The 23,784-nt window shown below is 42.8% G+C and overlaps 1 protein-coding gene across 3 annotated transcripts in view; it reads right to left on the reverse strand.

Moving 5' to 3' along the window:
• The window catches only part of EIF2AK3 (eukaryotic translation initiation factor 2 alpha kinase 3), a 32,438-nt gene extending 13,981 nt beyond the window's left edge, over positions 1–18,457 (reverse strand). For all 3 annotated transcript variants that reach the window (XM_078861604.1, XM_078861605.1, XM_078861603.1), the window contains exons 1-4: positions 17,414–18,457; positions 11,149–11,278; positions 1,412–1,603; positions 660–793 (exon numbers count right to left, since the gene is read on the reverse strand). In XM_078861604.1, coding sequence (XP_078717730.1) covers positions 660–793; positions 1,412–1,603; positions 11,149–11,278; positions 17,414–17,580 — 623 coding nt within the window. In that variant the 5' untranslated portion in view covers positions 17,581–18,457. The remainder of the gene's footprint in view (positions 1–659; positions 794–1,411; positions 1,604–11,148; positions 11,279–17,413) is intronic.
• Between the last annotated feature and the right edge of the window lie 5,327 nt (positions 18,458–23,784).

Below are 23,784 nucleotides of genomic sequence, written 5' to 3' on the forward strand. Positions count from 1 at the left end.
TTTCAGCTAAAAAATTACTTCAAATATTTGAGAATAATGCTGCGAGGACTGCACCAAAATGTTGAAGCTTAAATCAACTTTCGTCCCAAATATCATTTAGATTTTATTTTATTCATTGTGATATGTATTTTTTTTATATAAAATTAATTATGCTTTCATCTCCACTGTATACCACGACAAGAGCCTAATGAAAGACACAAGCAAAGTCCCAATTCATTCTTACATAGAGAGGAGAAGTAGCTGTGCATCCCAGGTTGTTTGACATAAGTTTGAGGCTTTATTGGTGGGATAAAGTACCGATGGCACTAGTGATGTTATCGTCAGCAGGAAGGTGAAACAGAACCATGATTTTTTTTTCTTTAAATGTCTCCTTCAGGAAGCTTCAAACTTGTATCGGACAGTCTGGGACACGCAACCTCGGAACCCACCTACATTATTAGAGCTATTAGTTCTCAAAAGCTACATCCCTATTGAAAGTCTAGTCATCTCACTGTCAACAGAATTATCTTGCACCTGACCATGATTTTAAATACATTTTTTTCCCTCATTAATAACGCTTAGAACTTGTGTCCGACAGCCCGGAGATACCCAGCCTAAAGACAATGATGCCAAGCGATAAGAGCTCCGTTTTTTTTTCTTATTCGTATTTTGCAACGTACTTCTCGGCGCCACTGCGTGGGGCGACGGCGCGCACGGTCTTCTGCACGCGCTGCACCAACACTAGGTCGTCCGCATCCACCTGCTCGTCCTCCTTCCATGGGCGGCAGCCGGCTGACGTGCAGCTGTACTTCAACTACAGCACGGTGTGCAACACGGCCAAGCATTTGCGTAAACAACTGTACCAAAACGCACACAGCAGCAGCACACACTAGGTAGTTTTTGGAAGAAACGTATTGTGTAACGTCCACTATGGCACGACACAAAGACAAATGTCCCCGCGAAGCTTTTCAGACTGTTTACCATTATCATTATTATGATAATGTATTACTTATATTGCACCTCCCACAAAGTGCATTTCCAGATGCCAGAATGAAGGTCTATTTGAGACAACAAGAAAATCTGCAAATACAATGCGGGATATAAAATACACTTCAAAATATGTAGATAAACATAAGCGACTGTTGGGGCAAGTTCTGTTAGCGAGCACCTATGAAGACCGCCATGGCACACAAAGGGGTGGAGGCGGTCATTACCACGTCCGGCCAACTTTGTCTCCTCAGTGATGATGTTTACATAGTGTACCAGGTACTGTACTCATGTGAGGTCGAGTCCACCTAAGGGAGACCCAGTACTGGTTCAGCTATGACTTTCCACACGCAACCACACAAATGCATCCGCATGTTCACTCATGGCAGGCGGTTGCACGAAGATGCCAAGGAGAAAGGACACAGCAGCAGCCGCCCCCCTGTACCTTGCCCGTGTCAGCCAGGATGCCGTAGGTGCTGATGACCTTGCCGCCCATGAGCACGACATCGTCACCGAGACGGGATGACGAGTCGAGCAGAGACTCCACGGTGAAGGGCAGCGCCTTCATGCTGTCGCCGTCCCACTGGAACAAACTACCGTCCAGCGACGGGATGATGAGCTGCCCATTGCGGAAATCCTTCAGTGGAACCGGGGGAGGGGAGGGGGGATAGTAGGGGAAGAGTGGCAGACAATGCGGATGAAACACCCGTAGCACAGTAAAGCGGGACTTAATACAAATGTATAATTCAGTCAACTCTCCATGCTCCATGGTCGTGGATGGAGGTAAGAGGGGTGGCCCAGTTGAAACAAAAACACGGATATTGAAAACCACGTGAACATTTTTGTTTACACTCTGTAGAATGTGTCATCTATTTTTCAAGTCATTTGTTCACTTACCCACATATTCGCAGTTACGTGGGCAATGAGTGGAACTGCTAATAATTAAGCCAGAGCAATGTTATAAAATGTTATCACAACTATGCTCAAGCCGCAAGCTGTAAAAAAATTGTCCTTTTCAAGCCACCTCAAGATGAAGGCTTCCTCATGCTGTCATTTCTAAGTCAACACTTCACCACACTAGTTAGTGGAAATTGACAAAGGGGATGAGGAGGGGAAGCAGAACCAGTACAGATTTTACTCACCACTGATGTTAGCCAAGGCCAGAAACCAAACTCACTTAAGTTTAGAGTGCAATGCACCCTGGACTCTACTTGATTACTGTGACATCGTATATAAATCAGCCCCCAGTACTTTACTGAAGAAGTTTGACTCAATGTATCACTCGGCCTTAACATTTGCATTGAACTGCCCATGTAGGACTCACCACTGCGATCTCTACATTGGGTCAAACTTAACATATCTTAATGATCGACGGCTTGTGCAGATCGTATTTATTCACGATGTACTTACAAAAAAATCAGCAGACTACCTTCTGGATCTCCTCACTGTTTCGAAGAACAAATGTGACCTAAGGTCTTCGCTCATTAACCAGCTTCACATTCCTTATTGCCGTACAAATACTGGAGGAAGGGCCTTTTGTATTGATGCCCCCAGGGTCTGGAATGCTATCGCCAATAAACTGCAACTTGGATCACTACCTGTGAGATCTTCACTCAAAACTGCTCTAGAGGAGTTGTACACCCCACGCTGCCACTGCTATTCAAAATGGCCTGAAATCAAATGTATCATTCCGGATGACCGCTGCAAAGTATGATCTTGAGTTTTGATCTTTAAAGGTGTATTGGAAAATCTTGATTCTGCTACTGATACTCCTGCTGTTATGGAGTGACTCATGTAGCCAACTATGGCTGCAAAGTTTGGTCGTACATGTTATGTATATATCGTTTATTGTTAAATTTGAATCACAGTTCCTATGATCACTGTTACATTGTTTTTATAGCTTTATTTTGGTGATTTTGAAAACGTTTTGGTTTAGCCATGTTTGTTTGTTGTAGTACAGAGTTAGCCTGATAACTTTAATCTACATTGTCTTATAGTTGTTATTGTTTGACTTGCATCCCACTGAGATTTTTGCACACAGCGTTGAAATACGATGCTTTTTCTGGAAGACTTTGCTGTTTTTTCCATGATCTTTATGTTGCGTGTAGTCACTTTAAGATGTTTCTTGTTCATGTTTTTGTTCTGTTGCGGTTGCACCCGAGTCAAGAGCCGCATGGCTCACAGAATTATCTCTAGAAATATAAAAAGGAAATTTGTGATTATTTGTGTCTGTTCAAAATGTTTAACGTACTTCTCGAAATGCAACAAACTCGAAATTTGCCATGTGGGTACTTTCCAGACTGTACACCATGCAAAACATTATAAAAATACACTTTTGTATTTTTTTTTTGGGGGGGGGGGGCTCAATAATGCATATATGTTTTGCACGGCAAGTGAGCTGTGACGTCACATCTGTCATGTGACCCGTATGCGGAAGCGAAACGGAGTGTGCCTGCTGATCGCGGGTAAAGTGCCATACAAATGTGTTGCAGGTCTAAGGCGTTCTTCGCGCAGCATTGCTTTATTATTTCAGTCGTTTACTACCGTACGCACCCTGAAAATTGTGTGTGTCTGCAGCAAGCGCGTGTATGTGTACATATGGTTAGCGCGCTGCGCTACGAACCCGGCGACCCGAGTTCGATTCCCGCTCACGGCCACCACCCGTGACGATTATTTGAACCTGGCCTCCCCTAGGTCGACTCAGCCTCAAACGAGTAACTAGTGTGGAGTAACTAGTGTGGTGTGTGAACATCGCCACTGGGGAGACAAAGGCGGCCGGCCGTGGTGAATCCAAGTCCCGGGCAAAGCCGGGTAGTAAAGCTAGTACCTAATAAATGAAAATGAAACTGAAACCACTGCACGACCACTCCCCCATTGACTACTATATTGACCCAAGAATATCAGTGTGTAACGTGCGTGACGTCACTCCACGTCAACCAGCCCCCTTCATGAATAATCATGAACAGGTGACGTCCTCCAAATGGACACCCCCCCTCCCCTCCATTAATAATAATTCGCGGCTGACGTCACTCCCCATGGGGGGGGGGGGGCGAGGGGCCTCCTCCCCCCTCCTCAGAGTCAACTTACAAACCCTCACTACAAAGGCAGAACCCTCACGTCACGCGATCTTCATAACGCTATTGAGACAGAAGTAATAAGGACGTCATGATGAACAAGGGATTATAACCTTTAAATTAAATAGGTCCGTGTCACCGCTGCCTTACAAATTGCACACGAATGGATGCAATGAATATCACGTCGCGGTCTGCTTTTTCGCTTACAAGTTTCAGATTTCCTGAAATACACCCCGTCCTTGGACGGGCAAAAGTAGAGTCCTTCTGAAGATGCATTGACCAATTCATTAATGATTAATATTTTCGTAAAATGTGTTTAATTCAAACGCGTTTAAGCTCAAACACCCAGTCCAGAGATATGCTCAGACACCACAGGACAATAGCCTTACCTTCATATGTTAACCCCTGGGTCAGCCAAAGGATATTAACAGGTAAGTAAACAGTAGAACTCTGCTCATCCGCTCTCATAATTACGCAAAGCCTAAAAAGTCGCGGCACCACTGCGCAACAACTCCCGTAATACAGAGGGGCAGGGATCCTTTTGCCGTGGAATTTTGGATCTCTTCCGGAAGAACATAATTCCACCCATAATGTGGGGCACACCGTCATGGTGAATTATATTGTTTTTTTTCCCCGTGTGCCGTGGACTTCCGGATCTGCGAGTTATAACATTGTTAGGAGGGGGTGTAAAACAATGCATGCATTCATAGATTAATATCGATTGTTAATACAGTATATGCATCAACTAATGTGTTTAAGAAACAATGTAGTTCGATTTGTGCTGCAAAAAGTCGATGTTACCTCTGCAGCCAACAGTAGTCACTACATCATCACAATGTTTTAAATGTTTGAATCAAATCTCGACCTTGAATCGTCAAAGTTCATCGAATCATCAACAATATAGAAATAAAATTAGAGTAAAAGGACATAGGTTGTTTGCTCATCTTCGTGGAATTATTGAAAGAAAATAACATTTAATTCTTCGAACAATAGGGCCTTGATGTTATGTTTTCAAACGGATTTTGTTTAAGCAAGGCAATATTGATGCAGTTTCAACTTCAATGAGTCTTACCAACATGGTTTTATTCGTATAATGCTGAACCATTATTGTAAAGCATAATTTTCTGATGAAATTACAAGCCCAGCTACCACAGGTAATATGTTGTTTAATAGACTACTTTACAATCGGTTCCATCACTTCCTTTGATTACAACCATCGTGTAGAATAGCAAATAGAACAATTAATCTATTTACGAGGGAGACCCGAGATGAAAGTGCCATGTAAAAAAATATTTTTTTATTCTACAACGCAGTATTTAAGGCAATATAAATTTATCTAATTCGTTATAGAAAATATCATTGTAAATAGAATAGCCTCAGTAAAATGTATATTTTATATATAACAGAATAAAAATAAAATACTAAATTAAATGAATAATATACAAATCAAAGGTGTAGCTAAAAACCTTTACAGTCTACAACTTCAATGTAATGGTTCATACAGGGGGACAGCACTTTTTCATGGTTAAAACGTCCTGCACAAAGCACAAAGCGACGAATATGGCACTGTAAATTCTGCACTTGGATGCTTACATTTCCCAACTGAATGATGATCAAACTCCATCTGCATTTCCCCACTTAAAGCAACCAAACACACACACAATTCGATGGTTTATATGTCTTAAGAGAAACAAACAAACACATTTACGTTCGGGAGCCACATTCCTGACGGCTCAATTAACTAGCGGCAGCAAGGCTTGTTTCAAACGCACCATTACATTCGAGGTGTCCGCACCTCGGCAATACAATTATAATTTTTTTTAAATGGGGAGGCCAAAGGGTTGCCGGTGGGGGGTGGTGGGGGGTAATGTGTCTACTCATTTACAGCCCTCTTCCTGTCCACAAGCGTTGGTGCAGTCGGCGTGAGTGGCGGCGTGGTGCCACAACAAACAGCTTGGGAGTGGATTAGGTAGGGGACCGGAGCGAGTCATCGCCTAAAGGGGGACGCATTACCTCATTGCTCCTGCTGGGGGGGGGGGAGACTGGCACGTGATGTCACCCTGAGCATGACATCACCCCTCCTCGGGCGCCAGCCGCCGGGCGGAATCGCTGATCAACCGTGGCCGCCACCGATTTTTTTTCTAAATGGGTTATTGGGATGTATGTCGGTCGGTCGGTCTACCCCCCCCCCCCATCATCTCCCCCCACTGAGAGTGTTTAATATTTCATTCGTTACTATGTAGGTCGTGGATAAAAGCATGTTTTTGCAATGGTTGAGAATGCTTACAATTGAGATTGACTGAAAATTGCTGTTGAATGAGATGTCTATTAAGCAGTGAGTGAGCGAGTTTTCTTACGTTTGACACTTGGAAAGTATTTGACTGATGTACTTTTTTTCCAAAAGCATAAAATGTAATTAGCCTCCAAATGGATCGTTTAACATCGTGGCCAATGAAATATATAAATATTTTTTGGTTATTTTTGTTCATTTACTTAGGTGAATAGGCCAACGACTACCCTACAAGTGTACATGTATAACCTTTATAACAAGGGTAAGAAAGGTTAACTTTATTTACAACGTATTGGTAGGGCAGTCTCTATACGATTGTGCAATCAGACCTGTGCGCATCGTCACCCTGTCAAAATAAAAGCCCCGTGCATTCGCTCTTGCTCAGCAGAACCACCCTTGAATGAACTCATCAATAACCGGAGGCAACAACGTGCTTTGAAATGGCATGTTTGGCCAAGTGAGTCACCGACATGACATCCTCGGCAAAAGGTGATCAGAACAAAGCACAACAACAAGTCAGCACCACTTAAACATGGTTTCTGATGAGAAAATAACTACAATAAAAACATAACATTGTCAGTATTGAGCCATCTAGATCGCCAATAGCGCTTGTGTTCTCTAACATTACGAGGGAAATGAATATTGCATACAGATTATGTGGATTCTGATCGATTGGACATGATGTCATCTTGATAAGCAATCAGGAAGCATGACGTAATACGTCTTCCTATGGAGTCTCCCCAGTGCACTGGGGAAGGCATTTTCTTTGATAGCCAAGGAACAATTTGAGGCAGGAGGTCACGGCACTGCCATACTGATGACCTCTAACAGTGGTAAAACGTGAATATCCACAGCATGTTTCTCCAGGTACTGCTCTTTCCTCACAAACACACAAACAATCCTTGCCAAGAATCTCCACTCAGGACTCTCCAGAAAAATAGTCCTATGACTCATTGATGATTCTTCATAAATAAATTACACAGTAACCTACTCCTGCAGCAAAGTAAAAAAAAACATCACACATCCAGGGCCCAATCCACATGTTGCTTTTAATATTTTTTTCCCGACTAAAAGGTTCCAATGTCTCCATTACCAATCATGTGGAAAATTACCAAGGCAGTGTGATTCAGCTGTTAAGTCGAGTTGTGAAACTGGCCCTAAAAGCTGGCTTTTCTAAGACCCAAGCTGTTATGCACCGACAAGCCAACAGAGGGCATGCAGGGTGCCCCGTCAGCTGCTGTCACATTCACTGGAGCCAACATCTTGGTGTGCATTAAATTAGAAAAGAAACATGACTTCCATCCATTTGTCAATCCTACTGGATGAAAGCCTCCCCATGCTACATCGGTTATGCGGGTTGTTTCATCAAAATATTTCACCACGCCGGTCAGTGCGGTTTGTGAAGCGTGGACCCAGGACCCATTCAGCTGTCACTCACCATAGATATTAGCCCTGGCCAGAAATCAAACAAGGGTTGGTGCGTTCATAGCGCAGTGTAAAAACTATTGTGCCACCACTCCCCCCCCCCCTCGTGAAAATTAAGGCACAGTAGACTGTACAGTCGTAGGATTTTGCCGTAATTTATCTCTCGGCGATGAGACAAATTGTTATCATTCAGAATGCAACTGAATTGGACCTATTTTACAAACACGTTTATATTGTCTTGCTTCGTCCATCTGGTTTGTATCCTGTTATTTATTGCATTATCCTAGAGTTAACATCATTTCATTTGCATGCCATTTACATAAATTATAGGCAAACAATTTGTACATGCTTGATTCCATTTACGTACTCTTATAACAGAAAAAAGCCATTTAAAGATATTAACCGTTTCACAATTACATGCCCAAAACGCAGCTGTGACGAGTGTTGAACTATTTAACTACAATGGAGGTTACCTGTGAAGTTAAAATGTGCACGATTCCCTTTATATTTACAACATATTAGGCAAAACAATAAAAATCGAAATGCTTTCTCTGATTTACCACCATTTATATTCACTAAATAAACCCAAAATACAGAATATATAAAATAAATCGTGTATTTCTCGAACTTGATTTTCATCTGTTAAATGTTGAATGTTCAAGCTGGCCAATAAAAGTAATAAATTACAGTAGTCACAATGCACATTTTAAGTTCACTGTTATACCACGTACAAGCATACTGAATACATACCCAAAAAGATGTGTAGTCTGGTGTTTCGTGTTTACAGTAACAATTATAAGAGTGACAAACATACACAGTTGTGCTCAATGTTGAATATCTTTACATTGGGTAGATTTGAAGAATAATTTCGTTTTTCTGATTGCAAGTGCTAACTTGATACACTGGTGGATAATTGCTTATTTTTCAAAAGCGACACTGGAGATGATTAATCTGATTTCCAGCACCTGGTGCCAAATTATATAATACCTCAAGGTTATGCATGACGTTTTGAGCCTAAGCATGGAACACTGCTTGCTATTGTATTGCCCACTCGAGGTGGTGTGTCTTGTCTTGAAACCGTGACACCATTCTAGATTTGAAGCTTTCGTGACTGCAAGGATCCATAATCTTTGGTTTTTCTGCTTGCTATTGTATTGCCCACTCGAGGTGGTGTGTCTTGTCTTGAAACCGTGACACCATTCTAGATTTGAAGCTTTCGTGACTGCAAGGATCCATAATCTTTGGTTTTTCGGCAAAGTCACGTAGATGAAAAAAAATGAAAACTAAATAAAATCATTTTTATTTTATTTTCATCTACGTGACTTTTCCGAAAAAACCAAAGAGTACCGTGACACCACTGGAGGAAGTTTTTTCCCCACTCTTGTTAAGTGTTTGTGAAACATCTCTTAACATGGGCCACAGTCTAGTGCAGACTCAGGCAAAATCTCATTTACTTTGAACGTGTCCTCTTATACTTGGGCATTCATTCGAATGCGTAAATAAATATACACCTTGCGATAGTGTGGCTGCCTCTGACAAAGTTTTTTAACCCCATGCGTGTGCCCGATTCCCACGAGATCTTGGTATCTATACAAATATAAATGATCACCATGTGGGACTAGATTATGGGCAGCAACGGGAACTTGCACTTGAACTTCTTTCTCACCGTTACATCGCCAACCGTGCTAATTGGATATGCGGGTGAAAGACAACAAACTAAACACTAAAATAAGTTCTAAAGAAATTAGTGTTCAATTTAGATTGAGAGTGCATAGCAAAGGTTCAGTGGCTACCTAATAGTGCACCAGAATGCATTGTTGTTCCTTATTTCTATGCTCCTAAGTCACCACCTTCACGAACCCGCACAACTTGCACGGTGGTGGAGGGAAGACCTCATCCAGTCGTGGATTGACAAAAAGGCTGGGCATGATTATGCAATTAAAGCCACAGAGAAAGCTCCAACCTCAAAACGGGTCTGCTTATCTGAGAAAATGTTAAGTGAATCATTGTCAATGGATAAATGTGGTATAAAAGCCATAACAATAACCTACTTGTGTAAATATAATATACAGACAATAACCGACTGGTGTAAAAAGCAACGAGTTATGTTTAACCCACATGACAAAGCAAATGAGTTTATGCCAAGAAATATTACTTGCCTTACCAGCAAGTACATCAACCATTTAGCTGGTTGGCAAGGCCATGCATAGGTACCGGTGACTCATTGCTCAAAAAGGAGCCAAGCTGTTCTTCTTATCTGCTTAGAAATGGCTTCTCTCTACCTTGAAACTAATCCGATTACAGTATTAAATACAGTTTGTATTCCACCCTAGCATCTGCATAACTCCCAACATACAAAATATTTACCTTCTCCCTTATGACTCATTGAATGTATTTAACACATGTTTAACTATTAAAAAAATATTAGTATAATTCTCTTGTTCACAGTTATTTTTATACGATTTGGAGTTGCAATTAGATTCAATAATCAACTCCTTTAATATAGTTTATCCCATCTCATATACCTGTTTTATTGTTTTAGCCGTCTCATTTGTACAATTTAGTTTGCTACATTCGCCTAAATGTAACCTGAGCATATCATTTGCATAAATCGTAACTTATCCATTCTGAGTGTGTCCCGAGCATAATAATCAATTTCTGTTGACAAATCAATCGGTGCCTCGGTATGTGCCGTTTTTACGGCACTTTGAGCTCAAACTATATTTATAATGTCTATGAATCCAAAGTGAGCTGCAATATATTGTAAATATATAAGCTATGGATTATGACCAAACAATGTGCCCGATATCAACAAATCTCAAAAGCTAAGCAGCCGAGCTTGGAATGTGCACAAAACAAGAGTCATTGATTGTTCCGAATCTACGCTGCCAGCAGAAGGCAGTGCAGAAAAATCTATTGTTGTGCTCAACCATGCTCCCAACTGTCATGTTCCCCCCAACATTAAGTATGGATAAATAACCTCAGCGAGACAGAATCAGAATCTCTATTTATACTGGAGGAATCCGCTGAGCTATGAAGCTCTTTTACACAGATGTCCAGTAGAGGCGGGTCAGAAAGTTACAACAAACTATACAAACACACCATAGAGGTGCAACGTATAAGAAAGGTAAGCAAATCACGAAAAATTTATTTTTATTTTACCAGATAAAACCCACTGAGCTATTAGCTTCGGTTTCAGAAGCAACCTGGTCACAAATAATATCTCAATAAAGTGGCTTATCACGTGGACATCTACAGCAGCCAAATAATCTACATAATCTAAAACGCACGTTTCACGTGGGGAGCCCCTAATCCAGCAGCGGACAAACGAAAAGGCCGTGTACAATTAAGAGCGTATGCGTTCTCATCAAGGGCTCGCGATCGCACTCTCACCTGGTTGGTGCTGATGCTCGATGCGAGCAAGGAGCCGGCACCGGCATCGAGACGCCAGCGCAGCGCACCGCCACTCTCCGCATCCAGCGCCGTCAGCTGCCCGTCCAGTGTGCTGATGATCACCAACGAGCTGCGAAGCCCCACAGCATACAACAGGTTAACCGCCGCCGCCATCGACCGCCATCGCCGTGTCCAGGAGCACAGAACTTTTTGCTGCTTTTATTTACACGTGTTGGTGCCGGGCTAGATTGCAGGCAGCAACGGGGCACTGTGGAAAAGTCCACTCTTGTACTGTACTTCTATGTCCCCACATCTATTCTCCACGCCGTCCCTAACCTACACTGATAAGCGTAGTTAAGTGTTGTAAAAAAACATCACCCGCATGCTGTGGGAAAGCCCTCATCCGGCTGTGGATTGACCAAATGGTTAAAATGTCTGTTCGTGTACATGCCTTAACTTCAGCAAACTTCTCACAAGGAGGTTCCGAGTTTTAATGTTTCCATGTAAAGACATGCAGAGGCAAAATGCTTTTGCGTGTCCAACAACGGCAAAACAATCGTATTGTTACACTAGCCTCGGTGGCACATTTGGCACTCTCACTGCCACAGCCGTGCCTACAGTTGTCAATTATTCCCTGGAATATATAGATGATGGATGAGTGGCACGTAAGCCCCACTCTCTCTTCAACTCATTCAAACATGCACTGTTGCACAATCTCTGTGAAGTCACTCAAGACATTGCATATCTAGACACCCTACTGATTTACAAGGGCCCTCTTATTTTCTTCTCAATTGGTGCTTGAATATTGTGAAGGCAATGGATGGATGGCTTCATATCCTAGAGGAAGAGTGTTGTAAAATATTAAATAGGAATATTGAGATTGGTGGCAGACATGTAGAGGCTTTGAAATAAGATGTATTCCCCCTATCATTTTAGTCGGGTATTTTCTACATGCATCGTGCGCTGTATATTGCTTTGCGACTTGCAGATGGAATTGAGGTTGTAGTCAGTCATACAGTTGCTATTTATTTCTGTTAAAATAATTAAAAGTGCGGGTCAAATTTTCTCCAAAAAATATATATATATTGCATGCTGGAAAGGAGACTTTTTTGCTTGCCTTAAGGCTGCCAACACAGGAATTTTAGGTTCTCGCGTTAAGCGGAATGACAAACTTATTTCAATAAAATCAGTATTGAGTGTGACTATAGTTTTCCAACATGCACCATTTCAATTTGTAAAACACATTGCATTGGAAAGCAGATTTTTGTTCATAGCGCTTGTTGGTGTATTGCTTATCCTAGTATATATAGTGTCTTATCACGTGGAAATGTATAGCAGCCAAATTCTCTAAACGCATGTTTCTAAATGTGGATTGAAAAACCGGAGGCCACGGAGAAAAATCCACGCGAGAACATGTAAACTCCAAATATACGGGCATCAGGGTCAGAATTGAACCAACGACCTTCTGTATACCAAGCGAGGTAGTTAACATCTCGCCACCGTGGCACCCCAGTCACAACTGTTGTTTCTCGACTTTTGAAGCAAATGGCCAGATATATTTGAACATGTCTACAGCAGTAGGAATATGAGATGTGTGTACACGATAGGTCCACCCATGGAATAGATCACATGACTGTGAGAGATGGCTATAGCATAGAAAAGGCTTTCATCTAACAGTGGATTTGTCATGGCTGATGACATTGTCAGTGATATTGGACAAGGTTACTTTGATTTATTTCATACAAAAGTCAAATCCAAATTAATGGAGCCAAGTCATCAGGTGAAAGAAAATGCCTTATCGGAAATACACAATATCAGCAGAACATGACATGAATGAAAGGCCAAGTGGATAACACAAAAACATTTCGATCTTGTAAGTAAATAAAACAGATGGGATAATCGTTCCATAGTTTGGACCCACAAAAGATGTAAATATTTTACATGTAAAAAAAAGGAAAGCCAATTTATGGCAACTACAAAATTGTATAGTGAAACATTCAATCGGCAGTAATGCCGTGTTATTTTTTAACCATTTTAATTTCTGTATGAGAAGCAGACATATTTTAGACACCTTATGTTCACCAAACATCTCTTTAGACTGAATTTAGGTTTTTTTTTAAACAAAGCTGCTCAACATGTACAATCTTGACTTAAAGCTTTCGTGACTGCAGGAATTCATATTCTTTGGTCTTTCGGTAAAGTCACGTAGATAGGTTCCAACTAATAAAATAAACAAAAACTACGACGTTTCGATCACAACACAAGCGATTGGTCTTTTTTCCTCCTGATGACGATCGCTTGTGTTGTGATCGAAACGTCGTAGTTTGTTTATTTTATTAATTTGAAACTATCTACGTGACTTTACCGAAAGAGCCAAAGAATATGCTCAGCATTTAGTTCATCTTCTTTCACTTCAAGTTGTTTTCTTCTTTCCAGAGTCCATGGTATTTACGGTTTCATTCCAGAATACGTTTGAGACATGACACAATAAGCCATGCTTCTTAACCCCGAAGCGACACGTCCCCCTTTCTTACAGGAACCACGCAAACAGTGACGCATGTTGACACTGTACTCGTCAACAGCACGGGAGAGTCAAACAAAGCATAAGCCAGTTGTCTAAAACTACGAACAACTTATGAAATACTGCCAGGAATTTTTAACAAGGCATATCATCATAAAAATTGCTGAAATGCAGCAGGTAGACAAACGTTTTTTACGGACATACTAGTTGGAAGGAAAGGAACTTGAGCTAAAACAAACATCTCTGGGTGTAAAACTGACAGTCGACAATACAAAAAACCTTTAGCCCTTTGTCATAACCAATCCTGAACACAAGTCTCCCCATGGGGGCTGTGTGACGATACTTCACCATGCTGGTAGTGAGGGTTGGTGAAGGGGAGGTTCAAGCCTGGTTCCGCTATCTGATAACTCGCCACCGATGTTATCCGTGGCCAGGAATCGAACCGAGGTCACTGGGTTCCAAGGGATTTGCGCAAAACCACTGTCACCGTTCCCCAAAGAAATACATTCATATTTGGAAGGACAATGCCCAAGCATCTTCAAGTCAAGACTGTGGCCTAACCCAGGAGAACACACATTTACACACTATACTCGGCTTACATGCGCTGTAACGTGTGGGTTAATGGACGAGTGGGTCACTTGATGAGGCTGAACAGGTTAGAATAAATACGAGACACCACTGCATCAATGGCTCTATTTTAAAAACTATGAAAGTGAGAGCAAATTCAATAAAGTGGAATACTAAACGTAATAATCATCACTTTAATCTGTGATTTATTTTAGACAGAGCAACACCAATGTCGTCAGTGATCACGTGTCAGTTAGCCAAATATCACGGGATGGATACAAGTTACTCAAAATGTCAATAATACAAGCATGCCTGGAAAAAAGCGATGGGGTTTTCTTTTTTTCTTCAAACTAAATTAAACCAATCGTATGTCCGAAAAGACAAACATCACCCACACGTAGATCCTGAATTAAATGCAAACAAAAACTGTAACTTCTGACTTTTCAGATGCTGTAATTTTCTTTAAACATAACTGGGTTTTGTTTGTTATTAAGAACGGCAGATTTTAAATAGACAATGCTTGTTAAAAGTGCACATCTAGTCATGTGTCAATATGCACTTAGTCAATGTCAAGCCGTCAGGCCTTATAAAATATCACAATTTGTTTTTTTGGGGGTTTAGCTGAGACACGATTCAATTTCACTTGTAGCGATGCAAAACTAATTATTTGGTGACCCTGCATTGGCAGTGGTGCACAAGCACAATTAACAATCTTGAGCACATTCGTCAAGAACAGTTCTAAAATAAATACGAGTTTCTTCACAAAAGGCTCTTCTTCATAGCAGAAATGTCTCAAACATGAGCCGAATCATGTTCACTCTGTGATAACCACATGTGTAATGCTGATTAATAAGTGATGATCTTGAGTTATGAATACTCACAAATCTAATATATTTTATCTTAATCACCCGACTTGGGCCTGATCTTTGTGGTCTTTAAGAAGCTATGCAGAGTTGAGCCTGGTTAATACTTTCATGGGAAACTGCTTGGAAATACTGCACCAGGTGTTCTAGGTTTGGGTTGCGAGCTCTAATCAATCTGTGCAGAACTCGGAGTGTTATCCCAAAGTATATTTCAGTTTCATCTCAGATACAAAATATTAATTGAACGTTCATTCTAGTGTATTGCCATCCTAGAAAAAAAGTATTGAGACTCGGCGAAGGTTTACTTAGTTTATACAGCATTAAAGTATGATTACTATTATATATTCTTTGGTTCTTTCGGTAAAGTCACGTAGGTATAAACATTATTAAATAAAGTGCATACAAATATCTACTTTTTTTTTAAAACCCACTAATGTAGACTGTAGCCTGGTTCTTAATCGGAGTGTACTACGGCAGTGGATAATGTAGACTGGTTATTAAGTTTGGTGAGTGTACTGGCAGTCTGTAATGTAGACTGTAACAATGGTTAAGCTGGGTGAGTGTACTGGCAGTCTATAATGTAGACTGTAGCCTGGTTCTAAACCTGAGTGAGCATACTGCCAGTCTATAATATAGACTTATTCTTGGTTCTTTCTGTTTTATATATTTATTGTATTTTATTCCCGAAAGAACCAAGAATAAGTCTACATTATAGACTGCCGGTACGCTCACTCAGGTTAAGTTAAGGCAGCCACGAAAGTTAAGTCAAAATACTATTCTATATTTAACAACCCAAACCAAACCCCCAATCTTATCCATAACCCTGTAAGACTTCTAAAGTAGCAACATCCACTCCAATTACTGTACTACATGAATTGAAAACTCAAGAAGTGTGATCTGGAAAGGGCAGCTAACAGACAAAATGCACCCCAAGTACGGTATGTGATTGACCAAAAATTAATCTGTTTTTTTTTACATAAGCTCTGGAAAATAATGCTCATAGAGTCGAAACCACTTGTCAATTTCCACTGCAGGCATGTAATGCACAGGGAGCTGAACATAAGAATGTAACAATCACCCTCCCAAAAGTAAATTGAAAGGTAATGTACAAACAACAGGAGGATTTGCGTGTGCATCCCATTGGGAGGTTCATGTTATGCAGCTAGTTTAACATCAGATTTAACAAGCACAAACATCAGCACAATGTTTAACCCCACTTGGCAAATGCAACAATAAGTACCATGTTACATTCGATAGTGCGCACACAGACTCTATGCTGCGCTGTGCCAAAGTGTAAGAAAACATGTGCCAACCCCAACACCACAAGGCCATGTGACTGTGCACATGGCCTTACAGTTTGATTAAATTACTGCACATTGCATGACTAATACTGTACCCTACACAGTATTCGGGGTTACTAGCGTTATTTAAACCAGGTGGGGGAATCCAATGGAATAACATCTCATTTTGTAAACAAGGCCTAACACCAGAAAATAACAGTGTGTGTGGTTATAGTGTTGCACAAGACACTTGAGTACAGTAACTAAGTCTTTAACGTCATAAAATGAACTTTTATAAACGGGAACATTTAAAAAAAATAGTTAACTAGTTAAACATTTTCATTCCCTTTTGAATTATCTCGCCTTACTCCGAGATCGTGGTATACACCGACTAATACAGTATTACCACAGTGCGTGTCTTCAACAATTATCTTCAGGGTACATTCAAAGACGTTTGAAAGTTCCTCAATTGTGTATGTCTGGCCAAATAGTTTTTCTTCATGTTTTAGTTGTTACAGAGTGCCTGTCCCCGTTGTCTTTGGAAAAACGCCGGGTGGCATCAGGCGCGAAGATCCAACTTACTGCTCACTCCTTATATATTGAAAAAAAGGTATTTGCAATCGTGAAGTTTTGCTCGTTTCACAAATCTGTGATCTGCCAACACTTGTACAGGGAGAGCTGTTGGATTAGAACCGCGGATAATTCACGGGGTCACCCCCACCCCCCCAGGGTCCCATTACATTCGCTCAACTCGCTCGCATGGCTCAACCGCGTGTTATAATAAATAATACACGTGGATAATAAACACACACGGGGCACGGTATCTATATTTTTAAAGTCTGGTCACATTTCTGTATTAATGAGTACGCGAACGAGCGAATGTTAAATGTTCGCGTTTCGTTGTACGGTTAACGAAACTGCGTTGCGGTGTGCGTGCAGACGACGGCGTTCCGAACAATGATGGTCGGTGGTCTTCCCCCCCAAATTAACTCTCTCTCGAGAGAAAGGAGAAGAGAGAGACGACCTCGACTGACCTGGAGCTCGGCGTCTTGCCCCCAGCGAGGATCCCAACTCCACCACGGCCCGAGTCAGTCGGTCCTGGCCCCAGATCTTGGTCCGGTGCATAGCCAAATACCAGCGGTGGCAGCAGCAGCAGCGATAGGGCCCATACACACAGGGCCCATGTACACAGGGCTCCCATGAGCAATTATTCACTTGCTCATAACAAGGGGGGTGAAACGAGGCGGATGGTGGTGGCACTCCACAAGCACCGCTAACTATAGCACCTATCAAAACGTGAAAGCACCAATGGCAGATTTTTTTTTTTAAAGCACCAATTTTCACTACAAACAACGATGATCAACTCTTAACCAGCTACCAACACTATCCGTAAACGCCTCCAAACAAGGGCAACCACAAGTGATGTGCATGTGCTCAAGCCAATTCACACACGATGCCACCTATTACAATCAACAACACACACGAAGTGCAAAGACGAATCGATAATTACTGTGCCATTCCAAACCGAGTGTACAATCCCACTACAAGCCACGATACGCAATCACAAAGCAAAGGCGACACACAACGCCAGTTACACCGACCATCATCTAACAGTGCTTCACTAACACACGTGTTCCACCACAACCACCTGCAGCTACGAAATGGCTCACAGAGCACTTAATATCCACAACTTTCCACCACTTAACTGCACCACCATCGCCTGTTACCCACTAAACTGCACTACCGCCACCACTTGAAACAAAACTGGGTTTCAACTTCATAAACAACTCAAGAATTCTCGCCTCCCCCTCCCAGCAAAATCAAAACGGAGGACCCGAACCGCAACTCATCCCAGCCACACCCCTCTAACGTTAGCCGCTGTTGTTGCTTGCTACTGTTGCTGCCGCTGTTGTTGCTTGCGACTGCTGCTGCTGTTGTTGTTGCTGCTTCCCCCAGCGATTGTCATCAAGGTGGCAACTGCAAGCGCGAGTCAAGTCCAGACGCGTGTCGCGCGGCGCTTGGTTGCCTCTTCCACACGCAAAGTGACGACAGCTCAAGCCACGCCCATCACGCGGGTAGACACGCCCACTACGAGCCCTCCCTCCCCTCCCTCCATCACCGACTTCCCATCCCTCCCCTCCCCTCGCCCCCCCCCTCTCCTCCCTCCCCCTCGCCTTCCTCCCCCTCTCCTTCCTCACCCCTCTCCTTGCTCCCCCATCCCCCCTCTCCTCCCTCCCCCCTCCCCTCCCCCTCTCCTCTCCTCCCCCCTCCCCCTCCCTCCCCCCTCTCCTTCCTCCCCCTCCCCTCCCTCCCCCCTCTCCTTCCTCCCCCCCTCTCCTTCCTCCCCCCCTCTCCTTCCTCCCCCTCCCCTCCCTCCCCCCTCTCCTTCCTCCCCCCCTCTCCTTCCTCCCCCTCTCCTTCCTCACCCCTCTCTTTCCTCCCCCATCCCCCCTCTCCTCCTACCCCCCTCCCCTTCCTCCCCCCTCTCCTCCCTCCCTCCCCCTCCCCTCCCTCCCCCCTCTCCTCCCTCCCTCCCCTCCCTCCCCCCTCTCCTCCCCTCCCCCCTCTCCTCCCTCCCCTCCTCCCCTTCCTCCCCCCTCCCCTTCCTCCCCCCTCTCCTCCCCCCCCTCTCCATCCTCCCCCCTCCCCCCAGAACGTGTTAAAGGGTCCCACAACACTGCACCGGTAAACAGCACTGTATCGACTTTTAGGTAACTATTCATGTACCGGTTAAAAAATATAAAAAACTGTTCCATCAGGAAACATTTCTGAAATGTCATTCTTATCAGGACCCATGGTGTAAAATGTGCAGTCTCCAAACTCTTATTATCCGCTCTATCTCTCTGCGATGAGGGTCATTGCCCGAAACGTCCAATTGTGTTTTTAATTCCCGTCTCTCTCTTTAAAAGGCCAGGCAGCGCGTTCTTGACGAACGCGTTGAGTCTCTACCTGTTGTTATCTTCTCCGAATGATGGGGCCACTTTGTTGAGCTATCATTTGTGGCCAGGTCGCTTCTGAAAAATAAGTTAACACCTCAGTGGGCTTCGTCTCGTAGCATTGGGGGATAGTTGAGTGTTGTATTTGTCAGTGTTTGGGTGATTTATTTACATTTCTTGTACTTTGCACTCCTATAATGTTTTTTTGTACTGTTTGTTGTCGTAACGTTCTTATCCGCCCGACTGGACGTCCGTGAGAAAGAGCTTTACAGCTCTTCCGATTCCTCGTGTCCAATGCATTCTCATTCACACGTGTGGGCCAATCAGCGAACGCTCTCGCCACCGGAAGTCTTCATGAGGCCCCGCCCCCCCATTAAACCCCGCCCTCTTTGAACACCACCACGCCTCCTCCCTGCTGTAAGCCCCTCCCCCTTTAAAGGGCTGACGTCATTTGCTTGTACGTGGCTCGGAACACATGGCCAGAAGTGAGTTGGAGCGGGTGGGAGGGCACTGGTGGTGATTGGTGGCTTTGTTCATTTTCCGTGCGCTGCAGATTTTACCTCTTCTCTGCCACCACTCCCCCTCCAGCCTCAGTTTCTACGCACACAGCCCCGGTTATCTCATGCGTGAGAGAAGTGGGGAGTGGAGGGAGGGGGTGTGAGTGAGGTCAAGGCGGTGTCCCCCCGTTGCTCTTTTACGCTCCGTTAATTGGTTCGCCATTAACAGCCGACGGTGGTCACGCAATGGGGTCGATAGAGCGAGTGGTGTTTACTGCCGGGTGATTGCGAAAGACGTCTCAGACATAGAATACTGGATGAATCCGGTGAGCTGCAAAGCTATTTGTGACAGAGGTCCATTACAGTGGCTCGTCGTAAATTCATTAATTTGGATAACGTACAGCTCAAATATAAAATGTACTTTACCTTGTAGACACGAATTTGGCAGTGTGTTCAGGGCCGTCCGACGCCAGTTTTGGAACTTGGTGAATGAGAAAACATTCCAATGATCTTGTTATGGGGCTTTTATATAACAATGTACAGCGACTGTCAGTCACTTCTAGGATGTGAAGGCTTCCCATTCCCCAGCCTTCGGGGCTTGTTCGACCACGATGGCCATGCCGATTTTGGTGAAACGTGAGAAGCCCACGGGGTCGCATCTCCCACTATCAACTTCGCCACGTTCAGCCAGGGCCAGGACTCAAACTTGGGTGGGCCAATTTCGATTTAACGCTTTCGTGACTGCAGGGATTCATCTTCTTGGTTCTTTCGGTAAAGTCACATAGAAGGGAAAAAATAAAATAATTAAAATAAAACATAATAAAGTAAAATTTTCACGACGTTTCGGCAACAACGCAAGCAGCCGTCCTCAGGTGACAGCGTCATTCAGACGCTGTCTTTCCGACAGACCTGTTCTTCACCTGAGGACGGCTGCTTGCGTTGTGGCCGAAACGTCGTGAGAATTGTATTTTATTATGTTTTATTTTATTATTCCCCTTCTACGTGACTTTACCGAAAGAACCAATAAGTTGGGTGGGCCAGTTCATGGGCGGAAGTTGCTCCAACGGTTGAGCCATCCGTAACAGCACGAATGTGACTGAAAACGCGTCCGGCGTCTTTAACGACGCTCTAGTATCGTTTTAAATGGGTCACGTATGTTCTCAAAGCGGTTACCGGTTTTAGTTTTAACGAGCCGAGTTAAAAAGTCACTCTTCACCGACACATTCTGGGTGATGGGGAATCCCCCACACCTCTGTATGGCCACATAACAACAACACGTTGTAGGTTACGTGGATCTTGACTTACAATTACGTCGACGGCAACATTTGTTGAACTCGGCAAAAATCTGAACCGCTTTAAAACCGGTATCCACAACAGTAACAATATTTGTTTTTTTACATGCATATCTTTAAATTCGCTCATTTCATAAGCCATGTGCTCGAGTTCAAGTGCAGACATATCCTTGCCTTATACGTGCATTGTCAAATACATCATTAACTTCATTTTCGGTATATTACCAGCCCTATGTCACTGTACGATCACACACTGCTGTATACCACACAACCTTGTCCAAGACTGACCTAACCACGCCAAACCTGCACATCACCTACCACAGCAACTCGATCGGGTTACCTCTTGCCACGGCCGTAATTATAATACATTGGGGGGGACACATACAGATATGCTCAAAATGCCCCCCCCCAATATATTGCTATAAAAATTAATATTTTTTTAATCATTGCAATGCTATGTAAATAAAAACAACAATTTGCTAAACCTTGGCCACAATATCTGGACTTGTCTTCATATAACAATGCATAGATTTCTGTTAATATGATTGTGGTTGTACTTTATTAATCCCTAATCTCTGCCATTACATACAATGAAACAAGAAAAGGTAAAAAAGCAATGTAATACATTCTAGATTTGAAGCTTTCGTGACTGCAAGGAATCATATTCTTAGGTTTTTTCGGTAAAGTCACGTAGGTAAAACATCAAAATTAATGAAAATAAAATAAAACAAAAATCACGACGTTTCGGAGGCAACACAAGTCTCCGTCATCAGGTGGGACCGTCACAGCCAGATTAGCTGCATCAAGTGAGGCAATGATTCAAGATGTAATCCCTTATAAGCAAGTTGGAGGGGGGAGGAGAGGGGGGGGAGCTCATCATTGCCTCACTTGATGCAGCTAATCTGGCTGTGACGGTCCCACCTGATGACGGAGACTTGTGTTGCCTCCGAAACGTCGTGATTTTTGTTTTATTTTATTTTCATTAATTTTGATGTTTTACCTACGTGACTTTACCGAAAAAACCTAAGAATACAATGTAATACAATACACTATGAGGCATTGTCAAAAATAAATAAAAAGTCCATCCCATGTGTTAGTGAATTTTTTAATATTTTAGGCAGGAAATGTTTTAAAATTAAGATTTTTTTTCTGGGGGTGACCCCCATACCACCTGGAAGATTTGGTCCCTCCCAATGTTGACTCAATGGCTACGGCCTTGCCTCTTGCTGAAAAAAATCGAGCAACGGTGCAGCACAGAAATACGATTATTTATAAATGATCTATTAAAAATATTTACACTCACAATTTCTCATTTATCTGTCCAAGGGCAGAATATCTATGGCTGAAGGTCCCTCCATCATAACCAAACCCACCCTCTCACCCCGTAACACAGGTTCTTGAGCAGAAACGAGAGGACATTTGAGTTGCTTTACCATTGCCTTCAACACTCAGCAGGCAGTTTAGCGTGTAATCATCAGTATCACGCGCTTAAAGTGATAGCTCAACACATTTTACAATAACTGTGCCCTGAAAGGAAAACAATACGTAGTGTTAGGTTTATTTTGATTTGTTAAACGGATGATCCCGTTTAGCCAGTTGCCCGTGGTGCGTTTGAGCAGCAGCAGCAGCAACAAAACAAAAACGTGAATATTGCAGAGAATGCGATTAGCCACCGATGGCTACGAACGGTGCGAAAGAAGTTCAACACACAGAGCACAAAGATAAATGGCGCAGAATGTGCCCTATTGTGTACGTGTATTTGTTTTGCCCATTGTGCCTGTGCATCTCTGCCAACGGAACATCGGCATCGCAAATTATTTCCGTTGAAGCTTCAAGTGGAATTGTTGTGTGCAACGTCCCTATTGGACAATGTTGCATACTACATACACAGCAGAAGGGCGCCGAGTGTAATGTGATCCCAATTGCTTTGAACCTCTTTGCCGATACCGATTTGTACTACTTCGTGGTTTTACCGCAAGGGAAAAATATCACGTGATTTCCAGACCTCAATCATCAAGATAGGGTTCACCAGCGATTAGGAAAACACGTGCGATCACGTATGGCCCTGCAAGTGTATACATTGTACTTGATGAAACTCTTTACGAAGCTCTATCTACTTCTGGATGGTGCTGTGTTGACTTTGTTCCCAGACAGATATGATTGGTTTTGGGAATAAATACCAGTTAAGCTTTCCCATTAAAAATATATTCCATTAACTTTTGGGTTTTTATTAGTGGAGCATATACGAGCCCTGGATAATGATGGATTGGTGACCACGATGCACAATACTGTACAGTTATGTGGAGGGCACCAGAGGCCTGGGCAGCAAAATCCATTGTTGTAATGTACTATGCTCTCACGTCTTTGCTTCTTGCCTTTAGCCCGCACTGACCAGCGCTGTAAGGTTATGGTTAAATAACCCCAAAAACTCGCATGGGCAGTGGTTTGACGAAAGGGCTGGACATGTACAATGCATCACTAACAGCAACCTTTAGTGCCAATGCAAAATAATTTGAAGGTATTGGAAATGTAATGATTCCCAAACACGTGGCCTCTTGCTGCAGTTCTGATCATATATTTTGTTACTACTTAAAAAACAAAAAATTGCAAGGTTATTCTTGACAAAATGAACAACACTGCCTCTTACTTTTACGGAGTTATGTTAAGCAACGTTAAAAAA

Source organism: Lampetra fluviatilis, chromosome 12 (genome assembly GCF_964198595.1).
Source record: "Lampetra fluviatilis chromosome 12, kcLamFluv1.1, whole genome shotgun sequence".
Taxonomy (NCBI): domain Eukaryota; kingdom Metazoa; phylum Chordata; class Hyperoartia; order Petromyzontiformes; family Petromyzontidae; genus Lampetra; species Lampetra fluviatilis.